Below are 27,180 nucleotides of genomic sequence, written 5' to 3' on the forward strand. Positions count from 1 at the left end.
AGCATCATTCCTTCCAAAGAACACCCAGGGCTGATCTCCTTTAGGATGGACTGGTTGGATCTCCTTGCAGTCCAAGGAACTCTCAGGAGTCTTCTCCAATACTACAGTTCAAAAGCATCAATTCTTCAGCGCTCAGCTTTCTTCCCAGTCCAACTCTCACATCCATACATGACCACTGGAAAAACCATAGCCTTGACTAGACAGACCTTTGTTGGCAAAGTGATGTCTCTGATTTTCAATATGCTATTTAGGTTGGTCATAACTTTTCTTCTAAGGAGTAAGCATCTTTTAATTTCATGGCTGCAGTCATCATCTGCAGTGATTTTGGAGCCCAAAAAAATAAAGTCTGACACTGTTTCCACTGTTGCCCCATCTATTTCCCATGAAGTGATGGGACCAGATGCCATGATCTTCGTTTTCTGAATGTTGAGCTTTAAGCCAACTTTTTCACTCCCCACTTTCACTTTCAAGAGGCTTTTTAGTTCCTCTTCACTTTCTGCCATAAGGGTGGTGTCATCTGCATATCTGAGGTTATTGATATTTCTCCTGGCAATCTTGATTCCAGCTTGTGCTTCTTCCAGCCCAGCGTTTCTCATGATGTACTCTGCATATAAGTTAAATAAGTAGGGTGACAATATACAGCCTTAACTGATATTACTTCCCTTTAAAAGCTTCATTGCCAAGCAGAATCTTCGGAGATAATTTTTTGGGGACACTGAATCCACTATCTCCCCAGATCGCTGGCATTCTGATTAAAGGCTCCTTTTCTGTCTACCATTTGTGAGCACTGATTTTGTCAGCAGCTGCACCCCGACTAGATAACAATGAAAATGTTTTTTTAAAATAATGTTTTGATCTTAATTGGTGGTTAAACGTGTATACAATTGTCAAAACAGTAGAATCATACACCTAATATTTGTGCATTAGAGTCTGTATACGTCAATTAAAAATAAAACAGTGTAATGAGAAAACAAAATATAAAAAACACAGGTAGTAGTAAATTTACTTTAAAAAGTGGAGGGCTAAGAATATTTTCTTGGTTCTTAACCACTCATCAAAACAAGTGGTTAAGGGCATGCACACATTATGCACATATTGTCTTCCCAAGTGGCTGGTCTAATAACCAGCATCCTCACCATTAGTGGAGTTACTGCTTAGAGGCTACATTGTTTATTAGGAGAAAGCACCATGGTCTGACTCTGTGTCAGGCATGACAGGATGGCGGCTCTGTTCTTGGAGTTACTGCTCCTTTTTCCTTGTGATGCCTGTATGTACTGGTGGGGAAGGGGAAGTGGAACGTTGTAAGATTCAGGAAATAATTTAGGAATAGTGGCAGGAGCCAGACCAATTTTGTATTTCTCCTACAAAGGCCTGATGACTAATTTATAAATATCAAACAGTTTTTAAAAAATTATATGAAAAAGTGGGGATAATTTTTTTAAAGAAAATATGTAAAATATATTCTACTATTAACACATTAACAGCAGCAACATGCCTGCTGACAGCTAGAAGTTCGGCGATGACTGATTTTACCCACCTCCCACCCTTACTCAACTTCATCTCAAGGGAACATGGATGCTAAACAAGTAGTCCCAAACATGTACTTATTTGTATATGAGGCAGGGGCAGTCTAGTGGTTAAGAATGTGGGCCCTGGAGCCAGACTCCCCAGGTGTGTAGCCTGTCTTGCTACTTCTGATCTGTGTATTATAGGACACGTGACTTAACCTCTGTGCCTATGTCCTGATCTGTAGAATAAGAATCCTAATACATCTGTTGTCAGGAGTAAATAATCTATGTAGAATTTTTTTTTTTTTTAGTAAAGTCTTTACTGAACTTGGTACCATATTGCTCCTGCTTTATGTTTTTTTTTTTTTTTTTTTAAATGGCATGTTGTATTTTAGCTCCCCTGCCAGGGATCAGCTGTGCACCTCCTTCCCTGGAGGGGGAAGTGTTAACCACTGGACCGCCAAAGACGTCCCTGTGTAGACGTTTTTTTAAAAAATTGACAGGTTTCAGTTGCAGCACACAAGATCTTCAGTCTTCACTGCAGCATGTGAAGTCTCTCAGTTGCAGTACGCAGGATCTTTGGTTGCAGCATGCGAACTCTTTAATTGTGGCGTTTGGGATCTAGTTCCCTGACCAGGGACCAAACCTGGGCCCCTTGCATTGGGAGAGTGGAGTCTTAGCCACTGGACCGCCAGGGAAGGCCTCTATGAAGAGCTTTACTTTTCTAACGAGTTGCTTTAACTGCTCTGGGTCTTCATTGCTTTGTGCGGGCTTTCTCTAGTTGTGCCCCAGCGAGGCCACCCTGGTCGCACTGCGTGGGCTTCTCGTTGCAGTGGCTTCTCCTGTGAAGCACCGGCCCCAGGGCACGCGGGCTTCAGTACTTGTGGTGCATCTGCTTAGTTGCTCTGCACCATGTGGGATCTTCCCAGAGCAGGGATCGAACCTGTGTTCCCTGCATGGCCAGGCAGATTCTTCACCGCTGGACCATGAGGCAAGTCCTTGTGTAGAATGTTGCCTGACAGTAATGTCAGTAAGGGAGGTACAGACACCAGGACAGGGCACTGAGGCACGCCGAAGAAGCGGTTTTTACTACTGAAAGAGGAGGACTAGCAGGAGTGAGGCCGAAGGAGGGAAGAACTGGGAGAAGAGTTCCAAGCAGAGGACTAACTACAGCAGTTGGTGCGCCTGGTCACTGGCAGAGGGGAGAGGTTCTCCGTCCAGGCTCCTCTCCCCACACTGGGTGCCCGGCTCTCCTGTGTTCTGGGGGCGAGGGGCTTTCAGCACTGTTGAACAGGAGGTTGGCCGCAGGTGACGCCCTGGGGTGGCGTGAAGGAATGGTCCTCTGATCTTTCACTCTGCTCCCTGAGCGCCTGCAGCCTGAGCTACTCGCTCTTCCCACATGCCCATCTTAGCTAGAACCCTGGAGGTGAGACATTCTTAGCCTCATCCATAAGTGCCGACGGTTCCTTTGAATTTTTGTTCTTGCTTCAAAGTGGGCTGGGTAGGGGAGGAAGTAATGGCCTCAAAATGAGAAATTGGAGAGGGAAATGCACAGGATCGCTGACTTCACCAAGGCGTATCCCAGCACAAAAGGAGATTTCGGTGAGGACGGAATTGGCGTTGAGTACGGGGGGGGGGGGGGGGGGGGGGAAGTAAAGCAAATGAGGAATGCCTAGTACATAAAGTGTTAGGGATACACACACACACACAAAATATGTTACCCAGTTGGCACTTAAGGAAAATGGAAAGTAAGGGTTGGAGGACTTGAGGAGAGTGGGATAATCAGACTCAAACGTTACAAACATTACCCTGGCTGCTGTGTGACAAATGAACTGGAGGAAAATCCAAGTCGAAGCAGGAACACTGTTAGGGACCAGTGTAGACCCAGATGTCAGTGGTGATCTAGACCAGGGTCTAAGCTAACTTAAGACCATTTGGCATTTCTCCAACTGCAGAATTCCAGCGATACAGAAAGCCTATGGATTAGGATATAACAGTTGTAAAGACTCACAAAATGTGTACTAGTACTTCCAGGAGAGTTCCATTTAAATAGTTCCCCCTCTTTGACCCTCCTTCCTCTGGAAGAAACTGGCTATAGGGCTACATAAAAGATCTGCCACCCAAGCACCGCAGCCTATGAGATGGATAAAGCAGAGACTGAGTGTCTCATCTGAGCAGCTGACATCCCAGACAGCCACCACTCTCAGGCTTCATATAATATTCTTTTTTTCCACCTACTCCTGTTCTCCACTTTACAATTAAGGCTAAGGAAAAGCCCCTTGCTTTGCTGAATACTAGTGGCAGAACAGCTCTTCTGGGTATTGGAGCCTCCTAGCATCAGCCCTTCAGGTTCCCTCTCCACTGTGTCATTTTTAGAAGATGCTGCAACCTGAGTCAGTCAACAGAATAAGGAACATTTATTCTCAAGCGGAAAAGCAAAGTCAGATAAAGTGCAGGGGGTTCCTGAGAACCTTTTATCTGTGTTCAGGATCAAGAGAAACCTGAAGAGAGTCCCTGAAATCTACAATAGCTTGAGGGTTTTGGTGAAGAAGATGGGCTAGTCCCTCCTGGTGAAGGTGACAGGCCTGACTTCATGAGTCATTCGTTTGTGACTCAACCCTGATGTCATCTGTTCTTTCCAAACCTTCCCTTTGGGTTTTTCCCCAAAATTATTTCTGCCTAGTGTGTCTAAATTTTAAGAGCCACAAATTTTTTTGGAATAACAACAGTAAGTAGGTATTGCTGGCATCGGCCTTCTTTCTGATTAGCCAGCAGCCTCTGGTTTACCAGCAAGAAAAACATGAAGGTAAGGAGCCTGGCAACTGAGTAGGGCTCTTGGCCTGTGGAGACATCCCAGCTGCTCATGTTGGAGCAGTGTCAACTCTGAAACAGGATAGTACTATCAGGTGGTAACTAGTCTATGGAATAATACATAAATCTTCACCAGTACCAGCAACGAAAACATGCTGCTTTTTTGTGTGTGCTCAGAAATGATGTCTTAGTAACATGAACACATCATAATTAAGTTCCATTAAGCATCAATAAAGAATACATTAACAATTCACTAGTTCTTATGCATATAGTCAACGAACACTCCGAAAAATCAGTAAAATCTATTGTTTATGGATAATGAACATATCCAGAATTTTCCACTGGGCCAGAATCTTTTTCAAGCAAGTTTCTCTGTTCTAGGGCACAGTTTATCATTTCATACATAGGAACTTGCTAAAAACAGCGAAAGACACTCTGGGGACTGAAGCTCATTAAGGGCTCAATACATTTTTACATCATTGGTGTCTCAAAATGGCACAAGGTCACAGAGACAGCTGTGACCCATTACCCCCCTGAAGCCAGGCACTGGCAGGAATGAGTATGGATGGCAGTGACACTGGGGGGGACCTTCTAGAGCCATCCATAAAGTGAATCTGACCTTTTAAAAAGACACTCTTTTGGGAGTTTTTCCCCAGGAAAACACATTTAAACTCAAAATACTACATAAACTCCATGGAACCCATCCAGTGAGTTCTTAGGGGTCCAAGCCCGCAGATAAGGAACTGTTGACTTAGATTTCTCTCAGATACCCATGTATTCCTGCTTTTGGAGGGTCTGAAGCACATCCCTTCCCGTTTCCTACTCAGATTTGGGGATACTCAGTAGATAGGTCATCTGTGTTGCAAGAACGTGGGGTGTACTCAGCCTGCAGCCTCAGGAGGAGTCTGTACTCTGAATTATTGCCTTTAAGTTATTTCAGGGTTGGTCTGCAGGACTTTGTGTAAAACTTCTTCTCTTACAAGACTCCCAAGGTGGCTCAAAGTTGGCCAGAAGAACAAAGACTCAACACAGTCAGGTGCCTGTAGGGGAACATGGCAAGACTGGTGGTCTGTGGTTCTCTCTGCAGTGTCTGTAGTCAGAGAAACCACCTGGGGGCTGGCATTGGCCCCTTCCCTTCCCAGGAGACAAATCTGGCTCTAAAACACAGAAATGCCTGTAAGAAAGGCCTGGGATTCAAATAGTTCTCACCACGGAAAATCCCTCTTACAGGCCTGATTCTAGATGAAGTGGCCCTTCTGTCAAAGAGCTGGAGAGGACTCCTCTTGGCTGGGGTTTCATATGCTCTTGCACCTCAGTTTCATGTCATCTGTGCTTTGTCACTTTGGGTACCAACAGCTTTGGTTGGGTATGAGGAGGTTTCCATTCCTATTCTTTACTCTGACTTATGCACGAGATACCAAGTGAGGATGGAGCAGAGGCCTTAAGAGAGAAATGTCTGAGTCCACTGTGTCTCCTAGTTGCTCCTGTTTGTGTCCTGAGCACCACAGACGCAGACACTCAGAATTCCTTTATAATCAAGATGGCGAATTTTCTGAAACCATTCCCCAGCTCTGATTTAAACAAACAAACAAACTTGCTTTCTGCAATCTAGAGGCAAAGCATTTGTGACTATTGCTGGTCACTTTTGGACCTGCCTTAAGCCTGGCCATTAGCAACTTGAAACACAATGTTCACTGTTTCTCCAAACCAGATTACCTATTATTTGCTTAGAGCTGCTAAGAGGTCAAGGTGATATTAGGGATGTAAAAAAGACGCTGAAAGGTCAGGCTGTGTGGCAAGCGAGGACTACCACTAATTCTTCATGATGGCTTCTCCAAAGGACTGTTTAAGCACAGGCAAGGGATCTGCCAGTTATCAGATGTGCATTCTACACAGATCGCAGCTGCTGAGACTAGGCCATGGTCTGCAACAGACTGGTATACACCAAAGATGCCAGGTTGGCATTTTGGGTCATGCTTAGCAAATCCCTTCCTGCTGTAGCCATCAGACAGTAGGGGCTTAAAACACTCAAATGAGCTGTCCCAACCCAAATTCAAAGCAGCAACTCACACGTCTCCTCTGCTGCCTCACACCACACACCAAACACGATGACTGGCTTACAACCTAACCTACTTGGTCTCTCTGTTCACTCTTCACCTCAACTCTGACTTCTATAAGGGCTAGAGGCTGGCCTCAACACTTCTAAGCAGACAACAGGCTGGGCTGCCACTGAGACTCCTCAGCAAACGACCAGCCACAACATCTGGATTATGGTTATGATGGGGAAAACACTGGCCAAAAAACAGAATTTCCAAAAGGTAAATTTCTGTGTATTCACGCCTAATCTTCAAAAGTTGTGTAAACAATTTTTTTTCTACCTTCCCCCATCATTTGCACAATTTTTGTCAAGTCCAAACGTAATTTCAGATGAGGTAGGCAGTTTGTCTGCTCGTGCCGTCATCCTCGCGGGGACGGGCAGGCTGCGCCGTGGAAGCACTCGCGTCCCGGGCGGGGGCGGCACAGCGACTGCAGGAGCTCCTCAGTTGGCTATCTTCTCAATCTCGTCCAAGTCATCCGTGTCCAGCCTTTCTATTTTCTTATCTGAGGGGAGAGAGGCGGGCTCAGAGAGAGCCCCGCACAGATCACAGGGGACGCAGGCAGGCGAGGGGCAGCAGGCGGGGAGGACCCGGGGCTCCCTGGGACGTGCCCGCCCCCGCCGCAGGCCTCCCTGAGCCCCCGAGGCGCCCGGGACTGGGCGGGCCCCCGGCCCCTCGGCCCGGCTCGAGCGCTCCGGGAGCGGGGAGAACCTCCTGTCCTGGGGAAGGGCCTCTCGGGGCCATGGCGACACCCCCTCCCCGCCTGCCCCCGCGACCTGGCCCCGGCAGGGGGCTCTCCCGGGACTCACTGAAATGCTCCTGGATTCTGTTCAGGATGTTCATGCTGTGCTTGCTGTCCACCATGTTCACCGCCAGGCCCCGCTTGCCAAAGCGGCCGGTGCGCCCGATCCGGTGCAGGTAGGTCTCGTTGTCCGGGTTCCCGTCCTTGTCCACCGGGAGGTCAAAGTTGATGACGACAGACACCTGCTCCACGTCGATACCTGCGTGAGGGAAGAGTTGGACGGGAGTGAGGACGGGAGACCGAAATCGCCGCTGCCCGGTCAGGCCCACCCTCACCAAGCTCAGGCGGAAGGCAGGGTCTGCGACAGGCCAGCTCTGGGGCTGGGACACGGGCAGGTGGCAGGACCCAGAGGGAGAGCACGGGGCCGTCCCGCTGCTGGCCAAATTCCGGCATCAGTCGCACAGCCTCCGCTGGATCCGACGATCTGGGGAAGCAGCTGACGCCGCACTGGGGCCGCAAGAGCAGGCGCCGTCCTCGGCCACCAGCCAGGGCTCCCGGCTTCTGTGGACGTTCTCCTCCGCTGAGGGAGCCCCACAGGCTCGCCCACAAAACAGCATCTCCCCCAAACCACCGCAGCCTCCCACACGCGATCTCTCCGCGGCCCCGAGCCTGGCGGGCCAGGACCCAGTCTCTGCTCACCGCGGGCACACACGTTGGTGGTGACCAGAACCTTCTCTTTGCCCTCTCGGAAGCGCTCAATCACTGCGGCCCTCTGCTCCACCACCATTTCACCGCTCAGCAGAGCCACCTGGTGGCCTTCTTTTGAGAGCTCCGCGGCCAGCCAGCTAGCTGTTTTGCGGGTCTGGAGTGAAAAGAATTGTTTTAAATGAAGATCCCTGTAAAAAAAAAAAATGAAGACACCTGCAGAAAAGTGGCTTTTTTGCTATTAACATACATGAACGCTCTACTGAGTTCAGTCAACAAGATGGGCTTAAAGTTTCTGAATATTTTTTAGCAATATGATTTTGAGGGAATAAAGTATATCAGTGATCTTAGTGTTATTGTGGTTTGAGCCAAAGGTCTTCATTCTGAAAGGGTCTACATTCTTAATACTTTAAAATTATTTCATTGGAAGGTATTTGGAATTTTTTCCCCCCAAGTAGTCTCTAAGAAGTAGGGACCAGAGAAGGTTAGGTCTTCAGTCTTCCCCTCACAACTCATTACAACCTGAGACTAGGTCCTGGGACTGATTTTATTTCCTTTCCAGCCACAGGCAGTTAACAGTCCCCGGCAACAAGTGGAGCTGTCTGAGTGGGAGGGGCGGGGCCACATCCTCCAGGGGCCGCCCCACCCCACAGGACACTGCCTCCCCCTGCTGCTGCTGCTACTCACATGGCAGAAGATCATGGCTTGAGCAATGGTGATGGCCCCGTAGATATTACACAAGGCCTGGAACTTCTCGTCTCTGCTGTTGCACAGGACGTAATACTGCTTGATGGTGTCCAGTGTCTCCTCCTCACGCTTCAGTTTGATGATGTTCGGGTCGGGCACTACTTTCTGGGCAAATTTCCAGACAGAGTCTTCAAAGGTGGCAGAGAAAAGCAGCATCTGGCAGTTCCTGGGCAGCATCCTGCAAGGGGAGCCCCAGGTGTCCAGCATGACCCTGACCCAGGCTTTCCCTGGAAGGACCAGGGCACAGCCTCCCCAGGCCTGATGACCTGCATCCCCAGGAAGGGGCAGCGGGGAACAGCGGTGGGGAGGAAGGGGGAGCAGACATGGGGCAGGGACAGGTGACTGAGAATCCGAGTCTCCCTCCTTAACCCAGGCGGGGGACGCGCTCAGCGCTGGCATGGAAATGGCCCATCAAACAAATGCGCCTGAGAGCTGTGAAGAGCCTGGGAGGGGCAAGAAGGGGAGTGTGAGGTGACAGGAGCAGGACCTGCAGGCCGGGAGCTGAGAAGTCCCTCCCGGCCCGAGGCCCTACCTCTGGATGCGGATGCTCTGATCTTGGTGGCCCTGAGTGGCTATCATCACGTCAGCCTCGTCCAGAACAAACACCTTGATCTTCTTGGGGTCGATGAACTTGAGCTTGGAGCACCAGTCCAGAACGGTCCCCGGGGTGCCAATGACAATGTGCTCACTGATTTTCTGACCTCTTTCCACTGTGGAGACAAGATGTGTTCCATTTCATGGGTATTTCCCATGAAAAGCCAGGTTCACTCTCCAAGCAATTTTAAAGCTATGATGTATTTTAAAGCAATTGTTTTGATGTTTGCATTAATATTTTAAGGCAAGGTCAGGATAGCACTATAGTATTTAATGAACATACACACAAAAAACAGACAGTAATGCTGATAAGATTTGGTAAAGGCATGAACCATGAGATGAAAACCTCTTCAGTAGTATTCTTTTACATTCTCTATAATCATCAACCTCTTTCAAGGATTTCATACCTGTATTTCTTCTTTGTCTATATTATTCTGCCTAGCCTGGGTTTGCATTTCCCCACAAGTAGACTTTTTCAAAGTTAGTTTGTTGTGAAACAAGCAAAAGTAGAGTGGATAAAGAAAATAATAAAAATATCTCCCAGAGTTAATTGCCATGAACATTCTAGAACATTTTTACTCTAATAGTGGCATTTTAAAAATTAGGCTATTAAATCCAGAATTTGTAACTTTTTTTTTTTTCTTATTTGGATATATTTTATTTCCTTTGTTTTGTCTAATTGCTCTGGCTAGGACTTCCAGTACTAATAGTGAATAGGCGTGTCAGAATTGGTAACATTTTATAAGCAACTGGTCTGCTCAAAATAAATGTAACAAAGTTGTGGGGGTGGGGGTGGGGATGTGAAGGGACTATTCTAGACTGCAAGAAACTAAAGAGATACCGCAACCAAATGTAATGCACATATACTGACTCAGTCTTGGTTCAACAAAAAAACCATAAACACTTCTGGAACAATTAGGGGGGAAATTAAAATGGAAAAGATGCTAGTTATCAGAGAATCTGTAATTTTGTTGGTTGTGATATGGGTATTGTCTGTCTGGTGAAGAATGCTCTTACTATGAAATGCATACTAAATTACTTTGAAATAAAGAGTCACGATGTGTACAGTTTTCTTTCGTTTTAAAAATATTTGGCTGCACTGGGTCTTAGTTGTGGCACACGGGACCTTTTTTAAGCTGTGGCATGTGGGATCTTTAGTTGAGGCATGCAGACTTCGATGCGGTTTGTGTGATCTAGTTCCCTGACCAGGGACTGAACCGAGGCCTCCTGTTTTGGGGGCTCAGAGTCTTAGCCACTGGATCACCAGGGAAGTCCCCTACAATTTACCTTCAAGTGATTCACCCTCCGCCCAAGATACACATAATGCACATAAAGCGAATATGGCAGTGTTCACTTTTCGGATCCAGGTAGAAGGCACATGTGTTTATTGTAAATTTCAACTACTGCATATGTTTTTGGATTTTTCAAAATAAAAAGTTATTACCTTAATTAACTAGGATCACATATTCATACTCACACTTATTGCCACGAACAGCATAAGCTAGCTTCAGTTCTGGGTAAAATTTGCCCATCTGCTCAATCACTTTTCCTGTTTGAAGGGCAAGCTCGTATGTTGGGGAGAGGCACAGACACTGGTAGAGAAAGAGTGCAGAGAGAGAGTTCAAGACGCTCACTGTGATGCAATGGGGAGTTACTATTAGGACTTAATGATTCCTCCAGCTGAGGCTGGAGGGAAGAGTATACAAAGTGCACACCATTTGACTGTTTAAGCTGCAAAGTTGGAAGTACAATTCTCAGGGGTCAGAACTCTGGCTGGGTAGACACTTGAGAACAGCTATTTGGCCACTGGAGTACCAGAAATCACATGTGAGCAGGGATCTGAAATTCCAGCTGGAGATTACCTTCCTTTTCTCTCACTCAGAAGGTTCTCAGAACTTCCTAATGGATGATAGAGATTAAGGAGCTTTTTCCTACAGCTAAAGGAGCATAGCCTGTAAGCACTATCCTAGGAATGGCATGTCATTGAAAAGGAAAAATGATTTTTTATATTGGAAGATCAACCATGTTATTTGTGCTCAACTTAAGGGGTTCTGGTTGATGTAAAAAGTAATACATAGCTCATCTTTTAATTCATCAAATGGCATTTCCCTTCTAGTTATGAGTTAGAAAACTCAGCTTCAAGCCCTTACCTGGGGGTGTCTGTTGGCTGGTTCTACTTGGCTGAGCATGGCCAACACAAAGGCAGCTGTTTTACCAGTACCAGACTGTGACTGGGCAATTAAGTTCTGTGGGCTGCACAAGAAAACAAACTGTTTAGGAGTTTAAATCTCATGTATTCTTTCAGTGAATAAAAATGAAGAATAAAGCTTAATTAAATGAGTATCTCAGCTTGCTTGACAGGAGGCAGCTTTGGCTTCTATAGTAGAGTACATATGCTAGCTTCACAGATAGAGGATTTTATGGTGGAATTTGAACCAATTCTTATCTTTTATCTACTCTTGACATGGCAGTGAGTGATTCTTCTTTGCTGCTCAAAAACCTCCCATTCACTCCAGATTTCATTCAGAGAAAAAGTTAAAATTCTTATAATGCCCTACAAGGTCCCACCTGATGGGGCTCCCCGCTAGTTCTCCGTTCTCATCTGCTACAGCTCCCTCACTCCACTCCACCACCACAGCTGCCCCAGAGCTGCTCAGAACATACCAGCCATGCTCTCATCCTTGGGCTTCTGCAGCAGCTAGACACTGCCTGGGATAGCTGTCCCTGTGACAGCACACCAACTCTCTCTTCTCCTTCAAGTCTCTGCTCAGATATCACCTATTTAATGAGATTCCACCCTAACTACGTGATTTAAAGTTGCAACTTACTTTGAAATGCCTTAAAAAGCAAGAGGTACTGGTGGGCCGATACATGATAAAGTACAGGAAAGTGTCAGTGGAGGAACCTAGGAGGTGCATATATAGGTGTTCACTACAAAACCCTTTCAGCTTTGTTGTATGTCTGAAAACTGCCATAATAAAACATTGGGGGTAAAATGGCAATCTTGGTCTTCCCAATCCCCCTCCTACCATGCTCTGTTTATTTTTCTCCTTAGCACTTACCGCCTTTTTAAAAGAGAGCTTTATTGAGATGTAATTCATGTACCATGCAGTTCATCCATTTAAAGTATATAAGTCAATCTTTTTGGTATATGACTTTAATGATTTTTTTAAAATTGTGGTAAAATATATAACATAAAATTTGCCATTTTAAAGTATACAATTCAGTGGCATTAATTATATTTACAATCTATCACCTTTGAACATACTATGTATTTATTTTTAATAAAAATAAATCTATACTCCGAACTAGAATGTAAGCTCCTCATGGGCAAGAATTTTCATCTGCTTTCTTCACTAAGTATCTGAGTTCCTAGTTCACGAATGTATCTAAGTGCCTAGTACAGTATGTGTCACAAACCAAGTCCTCAATAAATAAGTTAATGAAGGACAAGTATTAGAAAATTCTCAGAGCTCTTCTAACATTGACAGTCTAACAGTGAGCATCTTTGAAAGCATCAAGATCCATAAATACAGGTGGCAATTAGAAACAATATAATAAATATTCCATTTATTCATTTTAAGTATGCTCAAAATGTCATTAAAAAAAAAAGACATTAACCATCTTGAAAAAATATCACTATTGTGACACAGGACATAAGAAACTTTGAGAGAATACAGACCTACAATATCTGTTTTCAGACAAATAGGGAAAGGGGTTTTCAGGGTTTAGGGTTTTATGCAATTTTATATAATCATGTGAAATATAAAAAGTTCCTTTTGTTCTAGAACCCTGTTCCTCAAAGTGTGGTTGACTCCAGCATCACCAGCAACACTGGGAAGCGTCTTAGAAATGGTGAGCCTCAGTCCCCACCCTAGACTCACTGAGGCCAGAATCTGCATTTTAATAAAGTCCCATGAGTTTCACATGCCTCTGAAAGTGTGAGCAGCACTGCCCCAGAAAACAATGTTAGCAATGGTAGTGTTCTGATCGCCTCAATCCCTGTTTAGTTTTTGTCATCTACATTTGACACATATATTTACTTACTCATATAATGAAATCATGGTGTATATAAATGGTATAAATGTACATGTATTTACCAACATAGAAATATTATCATATAATTATCATATCAAAAAAAGTATTTAACCATTTTATATGGTTCCTTTAAGCAAAAAGTATACAAATCCAAGTTTACATAGAAAAACATCTAGAAGTCTCTACTCCAAATATTAATAGTGTGGAGGGGAGGGAGATAACAAATTTTTTCTTTTCTCATTTTTCATTGTTTTCTAACTTCTAAAATGAACATGTATATATATATTTTTTTAATAATGAAAGTGAAAAAAAAAGTAACATGGGATAGAGGTGCATCAGGACACATACGGCTCAGCAAGCATTAAAGGCAATGCATTCTCTTGTATCTTGGATGGACGGTTGAATCCCATGGCATAGACTCCTTGGAGAAGCTGTGGTTTCCTAGAAAAACAGTTTAAAATGAAAATCACAGTCTCTGGTTGAAGACAGAAGCCAAGTATCTAGCTAACAATACAACTGTGAATAGGGCTCGATGTATGTGTGTAGCTAAAGCTTTTACAAATTACCAGGAAATTTTACTTACTAACCCAAAACAGCTAAATTATTTTATTAAACTTGTATTAGCTAAAAATGTTCTGTAGTGATGAAAAAATACATGTTAACAGGCCTAAAATTTCTAGTTAAACACAAAGGGGAGAGTCAGAAGGTACTCACAGCCGAAGCTCCTCGAAGGACTTGACTGAGTAGAGTGGGGAGTTGGGATCCCGCTGCAGGACTTCCACTTGGTTGGTGTTATCGACAAGGTTGCTTCTGATCAGCTTGTTGAGTAAGGACTGGGCGGCTCTGTCCTCTATAGGAAAAAAACATGAAGGTTTTTAGAAGTCCATGAAATCTAGCATGATCTCTGAATTCAGCTGCCATTAGTATTTTAAGCAATAACATGTATTTGTACTGGGACTCCTAATTCAAGGTGGAGTTTAGTTCTGATTTATAAATATAATTAAAAGTTTATTAAAAGCAAAATTTATGATGCTCGTATCATCTGTTAGGGCCTCATATTCTTCTCCAGAACTCTATTCCTAACAACTATCCTTTCTTGAAGTTCCTCCTCTCAAAACCCAAACATTTACTCTCCAATATGTACCCAATATAAATTTTAAAATGATGAGTTTAAAAACCCCATCACAATAATGGGGAAAAAAAACCAAATTGACAAAGTCTGTATCTTGATATTGGATAAGCTGTTTGCATCTTGTTATTCATGTTAAATTGTCAAAATATCATCAAATATAATTTTATTAGAAGATGGAGATGCAAGTTAAAATATCTTTTATAAAGACCTGTACAAGGTAATCATTCAGGGAATATTTCCTGCTGCTGTTGAAGTTTATCATCCGTTCAAAGTCAAATTTCTCTAAAATGTAAAGAATTAGAATCCCTTTAAAAAGAAGAAAGAAAGTGAAGTCGCTCAGTTGTGTCTGACTCTTTGCGACCTCATGGACTGTAGCCTACCAGGTTCCTCCATCCATGGGATTCTCCAGGCAAGAATAAATACTGGAATGGGTTGCCATTTCCTTCTCCAGATCTTCCCAACCCAGGCACTGAACCCTGGGCTCCCGCTAAAACGCGGCAGACGCTTTACCATCTGAGCCACCAGGGAAGTCCATTGGCAGGTCGGTATAAACCTCCTGGGATCCTTTTACCAATGACTATATTGAATTCTTACTAGCACTGTGGTGGTGGTGGTTTAGTCGCTAAGTCGTGTCGGACTTTGTGACCCCATGGACTGTAGCACGCCAGGCTCCTCCGCCCATGGAGTTCCTCGGGCAAGAATACGGGAGTGGGTTGCCATTTCCTTCTCCTGGGGATCTTTCCAACCCAAGAATAGAACCTGGGTCCCCTGCATCACAGGCAGATTCTTTACCGACTGAGTTAGGAGAGAACACGAGCACTGTGACGTCCATTAAACTCTAGCCAAGTCAGGGCGCAAAAATGGAACCTCCTAACACTCCATTCTCTTAGACTGTAGAACTCCACGTATACATAACTCTAGGCTAGGTTACCTTTCTCTTCTTCATCAGCCTTCTCTGCATTAGCATTGGTCTTGACAACAGCACCTTTATCAGACACAAAGTGGCCGTCATTCAAAATCACATCCCATACCCAAGAGCTGAGACAGTTCAAATTCTATGAGACACTAGAAATGTAAAGGCCTGGGGAGCAAAAAAATAAATGAGGAAACCAAGCCACACATAAAAACATTTTATTGTTACTACATAAACAAAGGTATGAAAACTGATGCTTACTTTTTAGTTCTTTCCTATTCCAAGTCCTCTCACTGAACCTCAAAAACTATGAATCCCTCACAGCATCAACATTTCTCAAATGTTATAGAAAGATGATTACATGACCTTGATGCTCAACAGAGGAATACCTATGCAAATCATGTTTCATCAATATATAAACACCACAGTGCCATTAAGAGTCTATGCGTATAAACCGTTGATTAATAGAAAGATATTCAGTGTTGTAGTTATATTAAGATATACAGAAAAAGATCTGAGTAAGGTAAATGTTACAATTTCTCCCTTACAACTTTAAATACATGAACAAAAATTCAATAGACATCTTCGATTTTGTAGATATGATTTCAGAATAATTACAACAGGTTAGCCCTCAGGGTGCTCATACTTTGTCTATCTCATCTCAAATTCAGGAATATTTTAAAAAGTAAATAATCATTCGCAGTATATTTTCATGGTTAGTGATATATTTAATAATTTATAAGCCAATTAGTTATCTTCATATTTATATGAAGCATAACAAAACAATCCAGTTTGTTGATTCTCAAATCAAATAACTGCAAATATCTGCCTGTCTCCTGTCTGATATGTATATAGTTTTTTTTCCAATTGTTATATTACAACAAATACTAAAGGAAATCATTTTTTGTTTTCAAAATAGCATTTAGTTACTCACCATTGGCATCTGGTTTTATTTTCTCTTCCTTAAGATGCAAGTTGCTCAGCTAAATGGAGAATATGGGGGGAGAAGTGTCAGGAAAATCACTCAAAAGATTTTGCATCAATAGTGCCTCCCCCAGTGAAGCTGGGAAGAAATGAACCACTCTGGTGACCTATTATTCATTAGCCTATTCTGCTGGGCTTCTTTTGTTTACTAAACGTTAGAGTGAGAATAAACAAAATATCCCACAAGTACAGCAGTACTGAAGCTGAAGCTCCTGTATTTTGGTCACCTGATGCAGAGAGCCACTGGAAAAGACCCTGATGCTGGCAAAGATCGAGGGCAAGAGGAAAAGTGAGTGACAGAGGATGAGATGGTTGGATAGCATCACCGATACAATGGACATGAATTTCAGCAAACTCTGGGAGATAGTGAAGGACAGGGAAGCTTGGTGTGCTATAGTCCGTGGGGTTTCAGAGTTGGACACGAGTTAGCAACAGCAGTAGAAAAAAATGGTTACACAACAGCTCAAAATCCACACTTCCTAACTGCAATCCCTAGAAATAATTATAATTTGTGAGTTTGCTTAATGCACTGATTACACACCTACTCACAATCTCTCAATACCATGTGAGTTGTCACTCTCATTTTTCAAACGAGAAACTTTAAAGAGGTCTGGAAAATGCAGTCATTCTTCAAACAGGACACTGAGGTGGGAGGTCTGTGATGAAAAGCATCCGTGGGTGCGGATGTTATGCTTCAGGCTGGTTCAGGCCCCAGGGCCACAGCACGCCACGGTGCAGCCTCTCGTCCAGGCTGCCTTGTGCTGGATGTCTGGTATTTAAATCGGGAACGGCCTAGAGCACCATGGCACACTGTGCAATCAAGGCGCAGAACAGGATGAAGTGGAATAGAAAAGAAGCGGACAGAGGAAAGACGCTTTAAAGAAAGATTCAGTAGGACTCTGATCAGACGCTGTTAGGGATATCCTAGAAGGACTCATCTCCCCTTTTATTATAAAAATTTGTCAATTATACCTCAATAAAGCCAAAAGGAAAAAAAAAAGGAAAGACTAGAACAGAAAATAAAGTCAGGGGGTATTTCTATTTTTAGTTTACCTTCGGATCAAGGACAGAGCAGGTGCTCTAGTCAAAATATTAAGTAGGGCTTAAGACCCAGGTAATCATGATGATGTGATCACTAATCTAGAGCCAGACATCTTGGAAAGTGAAGTCAAGTGGGCCTTAGAAAGCATCACTACGAACAAAGCTACTGGAGGTGACGGAATTCCAGTGGAGCTGTTTCAAATCCTGAAAGATGATGCTGTTAAAGTGCTGCACTCAATACGCCAGCAAATTTGGGAAAATCAGCAGTGGCCACAGGACTGGAAAAGGTCAGTTTTCATTCCAATCCCAAAGAAAGGCAATGACAAAGAATGCTCAAACTACCACACAATTGCACTCATCTCACATGCTAGTAAAGTAATGCTCAAAATTCTCCAAGCCAGGCTTCAGCAATATGTGAACCGTGAACTCCCTGATGTTCAAGCTGGTTTTAGAAAGGCAGAGGAACCAGAGATCAAATTGCCAACATCCACTGGATCATGGAAAAAGCAACAGAGTTCCAGAAAAACATCTATTTCTGCTTTATTGACTATGCCAAAGCCTTTGACTGTGTGGATCACAAGAAACTGTGGAAAATTCTGAAAGAGATGGGAATACCAGACCACCTAACCTGCCTCTTGAAAAATCTGTATGCAGGTCAGGAAGCAACAGTTAGAACTGGAACAACAGACTGGTTCCAAATAGGGAAAGGAGTACGTCAAGGCTGTATATTGTCACCTTGCTTATTTAACTTATTTGCAGAGTACATCATGAGAAACGCTGGACTGGAAGAAACCCAAGCTGGAATCAAGATTGCCAGGAGAAATATCAATAACCTCAGATATGCAGATGACACTACCCTTATGGCAGAAAGTGAAGAGAAGCTAAAAAGCCTCTTGATGAAAGTGAAAGAGGAGAGTGAAAAAGTTGGCTTAAAGCTCAACATTCAGAAAACGAAGATCATGGCATCCGGTCCCATCACTTCATGGGAAATAGATGGGGAAACAGTGGAAACAGTGTCAGACTTTATTTTTTTGGGCTCCAAAATCACTGCAGATGGTGACTGCAGCCATGAAATTAAAAGACGCTTACTCCTTGGAAGAAAAGTTATGACCAACCTAGATAGTATATTCAAAAGCAGAGACATTACTTTGCCCACTACGGTCCGTCTAGTCAAGGCTATGGTTTTTCCAGTGGTCATGTATGGATGTGAGAGTTGGACTGTGAAGAAGGCTGAGTGCCGAAGAATTGATGCGTTTGAACTGTGGTGTTGGAGAAGACTCTTGAGAGTGCCTTGGACTGCGAGGAGATCCAACCAGTCCATTCTGAAGGAGATCAGCCCTGGGATTTCTTTGAAAGGAATGATGCTAAAGCTGAAACTCCAGTACTTTGGCCACCTCATGCGAAGAGTTGACTCATCGGAAAAGACTCTGATGCTGGGAAGGATTGGGGGCAGGAGGAGAAGGGGACGACCGAGGATGAGATGGCTGGATGGCATCACTGACTCGATGGATGTGAATCTGAGTGAACTCTGGGAGTTGGTGATGGACAGGAAGGCCTGGCGTGCTGCGATTCATGGGGTCGCAAAGAGTCGGACACGACTGAGCAACTGAACTGAAGACATCATGGAGAGAAGGGAAAAAGAATGAAAATCACCATTATCAAATGGCTGCTTCTTAAAGCACCACCTGCACAGGTTTTCTATGTCTTGAGGTTCATTTCTGTTTTTTAACTGGAGAGAGGAATGAAAAAACATTTAATGAGTGGTCAGCTGGGAATGGAGGAACTTCACTTCTACTGATGGAAACTGTAAAGGGAGTTTCTGGTGTCTGTCTACTTTGGTGTTGGGGTGGAGGGAAGAGGAAGGGGGAAAAGACACTGGAGAGGCTGGCAAGAAGGGAAATTGGCAAATAAGGAAACCACTATAAATAGTAACAATCCTTCATTAATTCTGAAGGACACAGCACACTGATAGATAATGAGGAAACCAGCACAGTATATGAAATATAAAGTGAAAGCCACTCAGTTGTGTCTGACTCTGCGACCCCAGGGACCGTCCATGGAATTCTCCAGGCCAGAATACTGGAGTGGGTAGCTGGACCCTTCTCCAGGGGATCTTCCAACCCAGAGATCGAATGCTTGGCACGCAAATTCTTTACCACTGAGCCACCTGGGAAGCCCCATATATGTAGTAGGTGCTTAATATATTCTAGTCATCACTGAAGGAGTCTTCCACATCCTGCCGATGAACCTAGTTTAAGCCTAATATTTAAGGCTGTTAAAAAAAAACAGACAGACAGACTTACTGGCAGTATTTACAAGAGCAGGGTTACTAGTACTCCTAGGGTAACAACTGCTACCTAAAATAAGTGACAGGTTGATGTATAAGTTAGAAATATCCTTTACTGTAATATTCAATGATAAAAGGGCAACCTATTCTTTTGTTGTTATATTGTTAAAATTGAAGCTAACAGCGTAGTAGTTAAATAAAATGCCATCAACTTTCTCTACACATTGCAACAATGTAAATGAAATCAAGAGATGTTCTGATTATAGTGTATCAGAATTCTGGAGAGGTTCCAGCAGATTCTGAAAAGATACTCTGGCCCTCACTTGGCTGTAGCAATCTCAAAGCCTATACAGCAAAAGCACCAGGACAATGAAGTTTGCATCATCCACTACAGTGTCAGTGAACTGAACGCTGAAACTTCTGATTAAGTCCAGTTACTTCAGATTTCTTCCTTTGCTTTGCTTACTTGGACCAAAAGGAGAAACCAGTTTCTCTTGCAACTTCACTCAACACCACTTTGCAATCCAAGAAGATTAACCAAAAGCCAAAATACCCACCTTATATTATCTACATTTTTAATGCCTTTAATTAATATTTTAGTTTTAAAGATATGTAAAAATAATTGGAAACTGTAAGTTATACACTGTATTTTATTCAAAAGCTACTTGAGAAAGGATTGTTTGCTTTTTTAAAGCCATACCTTGCAGCATGAGGGATCCTAGTTCCCCAACCAGGAATTGAACCTGTGCCCCGCTCATTTGGAGTGCAGAGTCCCAACCACTGGACCAGCAGGGCAGTCCCAAGAGAGGACTCTTGCCACAGCAGAAGGAAGATCTGATGGTGAGGGAGCTCTGCTGAACGAGGACTGCTCTGCGCACAGCAGTGAGTTAGGCGACTGCAGGGGCTCAAGCCTCAGGGTGCCGCTCCCTCTGCCCTCCTCTGAACTGGGATTTCCCAAGAAGCAAGAAGAGCAAATAGGGACGAGGAAGGAACATAAACAGGATCTAATACTTTCTTAAAGGAGTAAAAACTGGAGCTAGAGGAATATTTAAAATACAAGGGCTTCCTTTGTGGCTCAGTGGTAAGGAATCTGCCTGCCAATGCAGGAGACATTGGTTCAGTCCCTGGGTCAGGAAGATCCCCCAGAGGAGGAAATGGCAACCCTCTCCAGTGTTCTTGCCCGGAAAAATCCCATGGACAAAGGAGCCTGGCGGGCTACAGTGCTGGGGTTGCAGAGTTGGACACGATTTAGCACGTAAACAACAACCTTGCACTGTGCATGTCACAGTCACCCGCATCATGCCATCCCTGTGGAGGTTCTCAGGGGGAGTTCCACAGAACAGAAGGACACAGGTGTCTTTACTCATTTGTTCAGTTTCAGAATAAAACTTATCCAGGTTCAGCTAGTCTCTACAACATGAACTAGTAATTTAAAAGATTCCTGCAAAGAAACTGAATTATAGAAAACTACAACCATAATAATAGGCACTACTTAAACAGCACTTACTTCAGGCATGTCTGAAAATTAATGAGGTGGACACTCTGTTTATCCCCATTTAACAGATGTGGGAACTGGAGCACAGAAAGTTCAGTAATTCGCCAGAAGTCATACAGCTAATAAGGGAGGGACCCAGAATACAAATCCAAGTCTGTCTGGTTACAAAGTCTTAGGTCTTAACTTCTACACAATAGAACCTCTCATAGGTGATACTAATCTCAAAAAAATAATAAAGATGATACAATGATGCAATCACTTTGGAAAACAGTATAGCAGTTCTTCAAAACTTAAACACAGAGTTACTATATCATCCAGCAATGCCACTTCTAGATACATACCCAAGTGATTGAAAATGTATGTTCATACAAAAACTTGTACCTGATGATCGTACCAACATTATTCATAATAGCTAAAAAGTAGAAATAATTCAAATGCCCATCAGTGGACACCAATGAATAGATAAATAAAATATGGCATATCTATATATCATCCTTTGGCAACAAAAATCAATGAAGTATTGATATATGCCACAACTTGGATGAACCCTGAAAATGTGCTCAGTGAAAGAAGCCAGCCACAGAAGAGCACGTATGATGGGATTCCATTTACATGCGACGTCCTGAATAGGCAGATCTAAAGAGACAGAAAACAGATTAGTGGCTACAAAGGGCTGGGCCGAGGAGAAATAGGGGGTTTGGGATGATAAAAATGTTCTAAAATTGACTGTGGTAATGTTGATCGAATCTTCCTACTACATAAAAAATCAACTCAAAATGGATCATAGTCGTAAATGTGACATTTAAAGCCATAAATCTTCTGGAAGAAAATACAGGTGAAAAACTTTGTGGACTTGGGTAAGGTATATTTCTTAGAACACAGAAAGAACTAATCATGAAAAAATTGACAAATTAGAACTAGCCAACACTGAAAGTATCTGTTCTTCAAAAAGTACTGTTAAGAAAATTTAAATGTTAAGTTTCAGTCAGGGAGAATATTTATGCAAATGACATATTTGATAAAGGACTTGTATCCAGAATACATGAAGAATTCTCACAACTCAATAATAAGAAAACACTCATTTTTTAAAATTGTCAATCAGTTTTTTTTAAATTGGCAAAAGATCTGAGAAGCCACTTCAAGAAGTCATACCAGTGGCAAAGCACATAAAAAGAAGCTCAACATCATTAGTCATTCAGTTCCGTCCGTCAGCCAGTCGTGTCTGACTCTTTGGGACCCCACAGACTGCAGCTTCCTGGTCCATCATCAACTCCCAGACTTTACTCAAACTCATGTCCATGGAGTCGGTGATGCCATCCAACCATCTCATCATCTGTCGTCCCCTTCTCCAGCCTTCAATCTTTCCCAACATCAGGGTCTTTTCAAATGACTCAGCTCTTCACATCAGGTCGCCAAAGTATTGGAGTTTCAGCTTCAACATCATTCCTTCCAGTGAATATTCAGGAGTGATTTCCTTTAGGATGGACTGGTTGGATCTCCTTGCAGTCATTAGGGAAATGTAACTTAAAGCCTTGTAAGATATCACTATACACCTATTAGAATGGAGGAACAAACTGGCCATGCTGCGCTGCTGAGAATGGGAGGCAACTAGAGCTCTCACATGTTGCTGGTGGTAATACAAAATGCTACAGCCCTTTGGAAAACAGTTTGGTACATAACTTACAAAGTTAAACATACACCTAACATATAACCCAGCAAATCACACTACTAGATATCTACCAAAGAGAAACGCAAACATAAGTCCATACCGAAAGCTCTATATGCTAATGCATATAACAGCTTTATTCATAAATACCCTCAAACTAGAAAATACCCAAATGTTCATCGACAGAAGGTTAAGCAAGCTGTGGTACACCCATACATGGAATACTACCCAGCAATAAAAAAAGAACAAACTACTGAAAGCCAGATTTTTCAACAGGTTTGCAATACTGTATAATACCATTTATACTATATTTTGGAAAAGGTATAAGTAAAATGACAGAAAACATATTAGCAGCTGCCAGAGAAGGGTAGAGATAAGAAAGTGAATGCAAAAAAAGTTTGGAGGAACTTTTTAGAGTGGTGGGAACGTTCTATATCTTGATTGTGGTGGTCGTGACAGGACTGTATGCCTCTGTCAAAATTCACAGAATTGTAGCACAAGGTGAATTTTACTTTAAACTATATCACAATAAACTTGACTTTAAAAATTTTTTAAATTAATGAGATTCAACATTCAGCTAATAAGAGTCTGAAATGAGGGAATGAAAATAAAAACAAAGGAGAAGAAATCAACAATGAAAAATTTCAAGAAAACTTCCCATAACACAAGGGCAAGAGTTTTCAGAATGAAGTTCCCACCCCGTGCCTAATAAAATGAATGAAAATAAACCCATATCAAGACACATTATCATGAATTTTCTGATGAATGGAGACAAACAGAAGATTCTTCAAGCTTAGAAAGGGAAAAGAGGTCACATCAGTAATCAGGATGGTCTCCGATATCTCAACAACAAATACAGAAATCTAACAGGCAGTAGAACAATGTCTTTAAAATTTGGCAGGTGGGGCTTCTCTAGTGGCTCAGCGGTAGAGAATCTCTCTGCCAGTGCAGCAGACATAGGTTGAATCCCTGACCTGGGAAGATCCCACATGTCATGGAGCGACTGAGCCCGGGGACCACAAGTACTGAGCTTGTGCTCTAGAACCCGAGCCCAGGAGCTGTGACTCCTGAACCCGCAAACCGCAGATATTGAAGCCCATACACCCTAGAGCCCATGCTCTGCGATAAGAGAAACTGTGGTGAGAAGCCCACAGGTCACAACTAGAGAAAAGCCTAAGCAGCAGTGAAGACCCAGCACAGACAGAAATTCAAAAAAATTTTTTTAATTGGCAGGAAGATAATTTCCAACCTACAATTAATGCTACACCCAGCAATACTATTATTCAAATGGTAGGGCAAAATAAGCTAATTTCAGAAAGGCAATATCTTAAAAAATTGACTTCCCATATACTTTCAGAAAGCTGATAGATATATGACTGCACCAAATCCAGAAAGATGTAGAGGGGGGGGTGAAGAAATGAAAGCATCCAGTACAAGAGAAGAGGGGCAAGTCCCCTGAATGAGGGTGAAGAGAAGTTTGCCCTGTTCCCCTCCAGCCCCTAAAACAAATTGGGGCAATTCGTACAGTTCAAAACAGGCTACAAGACCTTGGAGAAAGAGAACTAACAGAATACTTGGTGTGTGGGGACATCTTGAGATAAACTTAGATGATTAGCAAAGAGCCTGAGGTTGAACTAGTGATAAGCACAAAACAAAAACATAAATTCCAAGGAAAAAATGGTATAGGAAAAATATTTGAGTTATTAATATAAACACAGAAAACTGATCTAACTAAAATCACAGTGGAAAGATGAGGAATAGGAAAGTGTGCTTCTATGGTGGGAAAAGGAGGATGGACCAAAGTGTCAAAATCAATAAACACCTAAAACGGAAAACTGAAGAAGTAGCAAAGCAAGCATGTAATTCAGGGAACAAGGAGGTCAAATATCGTAGATCAATGTCAAGAGAAACAGCAGTTTTCTTCGGGGAGGAAAAAACTGACTCCTTAGGTGCATATGAAACTTTATCACTTATAAAAAAAAATACTAAGTCTTTGTTCTCCAGAAATTCACAGACAACCTAGATAGCATATTAAAAAGCAGAGATATTACTTTGCCAACAAAGGTCCCTCTAGTCAAGGCTATGGTTTTGGATGTGAGAGTTGGACTGTGAAGAAAGCTGAGCGCCGAAGAATTGATGCTTTTGAACTGTGGTGTTGGAGAAGACCCTTGAGAGTCCCTTGGACTGCAAGGAGATCCAACCAGTCCATTCTGAAGGAGATCAGTCCTGGGATTTCTTTGGAGGGAATGATGCTGAAGTTGAAACTCCAGTACTTCGGCCACCTCATGCGAAGAGCTGACCCATTGGAAAAGACTGATGCTGGGAGGGATTGGGGGCAGGAGGAGAAGGGGACGACAGAGGATGAGATGGCTGGATGGCATCACCGACTCGATGGACATGAGTTTGTGTGAACTCGGGGAGTTGGTGATGGACAGGGAGGCCTGGCGTGCTGCGATTCATGGGGGCGGACACGACTGAGCGACTGAACTGAACTGAGGTACCAAAAAAGCGGGTTCAAAGCACTATCGTAAGGCGAGTGTTTAGGCGGGAAAAATTAATTCTACACAGTACTGTTTAACATATAATTTGCTTACTGTGTGTCAGGCCCACAACAAAGTTAAGCGGATCACGAGAGGATTTACTGACTGCCGGGCCCACAGAGTGGATCATTCATCATCAATGGGCAAGCTGAGGAAGCACACAAACATGAGTAAGCCATGGTTCCTGGACACAAGCAGCTCAGAATGGGGAAGTGGAAAATGACACCTAAATAGGTGATTATTACAGTTCAGGGCGGTAAGTGCAATCCTGACTCCAGGAAGACAGGCGGGCGGCTGGCTCTTTCCCGATCGGAGCGCTCACCTGTGCTTACGTAACTTGGGGGAGGCTGGCGGGTGGGGAAACAAAGCCAGCTCAGGGTCCAGGCACCCCACAGGCACCCCATCCCGGCTCGGACCAACCCAGAGAGTGACTTTTTCCAGGATCTGATCCCCGGCCAAAACTGGCCCCCTGACCCTTTAACGGCTGAAACCAACTCACCGACTCGGCTGCCGCTTCCTGCTCGTCCACCGCCAGGGCCCATGAGTCGGTGGCCATGGTCACGGGCACAGGCTGGGACGCAGGTGCTGGCGAACGCGGCGGCTCGTGCGGCGCGATCAGCAATCCGGAGACTCCGGCCCCGGGGAGGGGGAAGTCAATCTCTCTGGAGCTGGGGACCGGAAGCGGCGCGCCCCAGTGACGTCAGAGTGCGCGCCGGCGCGCCGAGCCCTCTCCCTCTTTGGGCTGGCGTTTTTGTCGCCTTCAAACCTCCACCTCTTCATTGCTCTTAAGTTTCTTATCCAACTTCCAGAACTGTAGACTAAGGCAGTATGTTAAAGTGCCTAAGCTCCTGTCAACTGGCTCTCCAACCAAAGAGCAAAACCACATTTTCCTCCAGCACAGTGACATAGAACATGCTCATATACATTGAATGTACCAATACACAAAACCATTATGGATTTCCTTACCCTACTGCTCTCCACCCGGGTGCCCTTTCCCAGTGAAATCTCCTGCTTTGTCAGCACATGTGTCTCATTTCCGAGTGTTAAACAAGAGCCCAGTTTCCGGCCCTGGAAGGGGTCTGCCTTCCTGCAATAAATGGCAACTCTTGTGGGGACTCTTCCTCACTGAGACTGATATCCTGACCACTCGGGGTACTCAGAGACCAGCTTGCCTGCCAATGGACCAGACCCAGCAGCCGCATCTGGGACCGTTTTGTCCCTGGTCTCCTCCTGACACGGACAACTGGCCAGAGTGCCCCCACCGGTAAGGAACAAGAGACTTTATTGACCTCTCTCCCCTTCCCTCTCTCTTTCCTCTCCTTAACCCTTCCTATCCTTCCCTGTTTTTCTAGTCCCCCGGTCCTGGACGCAGGAATCTGGTCGAAGGGCCCTCAGCCTGAGCTGAGGATTGGAGACTGATCACCTCCTCTTGGAAGAGAACTCGAATTCTGGTTCTGATTTCTGGTGGGGCCGAGTTCCAGTCCTCCCTTCTCTGGAGGCCCAGGGAAAAGTCCCATAACGCCTGGGTATCTGTAGGTGGCAGGAGACTTCTGTAAGTCCACCCCTTTTGCCCCCTCCTCTTCTGCCTCCTCCCCCTTCTTTCAACCTGGCTTCCTTTCCTCTCTTGAACATCTTTGATGTTCTGTGTCTCTATAGGAAGTTTTGCTTCCCTGGTGGTGCAGAGGTTAAAGCGTCTGCCTGCAATGTGGGAGACCTGGGTTCGATCCCTGGGTCAGGAAGATCCCCTGGAGAAGGAAATGGCAACCCACTCCAGTATTCTTGCCTGGAGAATCCCATGGACGGAGGAGCTTGGTGGGCTACAGTCCACGGGTTGCAAAGAGTCGGACACGACTGTGCTACTTCACTTTCTTTCACTTTCTC

At 43.9% G+C, this 27,180-nt stretch overlaps 1 protein-coding gene across 1 annotated transcript; it reads right to left on the bottom strand.

Moving 5' to 3' along the window:
* Positions 1 to 4,608: 4,608 nt before the first annotated feature.
* On the bottom strand, positions 4,609 to 25,969 carry LOC128062934 (ATP-dependent RNA helicase DDX19B). The gene is made up of 12 exons (XM_052655412.1): positions 25,799 to 25,969; positions 16,221 to 16,269; positions 15,305 to 15,358; positions 13,956 to 14,091; positions 13,590 to 13,682; positions 11,354 to 11,456; positions 10,681 to 10,795; positions 9,142 to 9,319; positions 8,550 to 8,787; positions 7,857 to 8,019; positions 7,225 to 7,416; positions 4,609 to 6,920 (listed from the first exon to the last, which is right to left on the bottom strand). The coding sequence occupies exons 1-12, from the start codon at positions 25,853 to 25,855 to the stop codon at positions 6,859 to 6,861; spliced, it is 1,440 nt and encodes a 479-aa protein (XP_052511372.1). The 5' UTR covers positions 25,856 to 25,969; the 3' UTR covers positions 4,609 to 6,858.
* Between the last annotated feature and the right edge of the window lie 1,211 nt (positions 25,970 to 27,180).

The sequence above is a fragment of the Budorcas taxicolor genome, chromosome 18, assembly GCF_023091745.1.
Source record: "Budorcas taxicolor isolate Tak-1 chromosome 18, Takin1.1, whole genome shotgun sequence".
NCBI classification, from domain to species: domain Eukaryota; kingdom Metazoa; phylum Chordata; class Mammalia; order Artiodactyla; family Bovidae; genus Budorcas; species Budorcas taxicolor.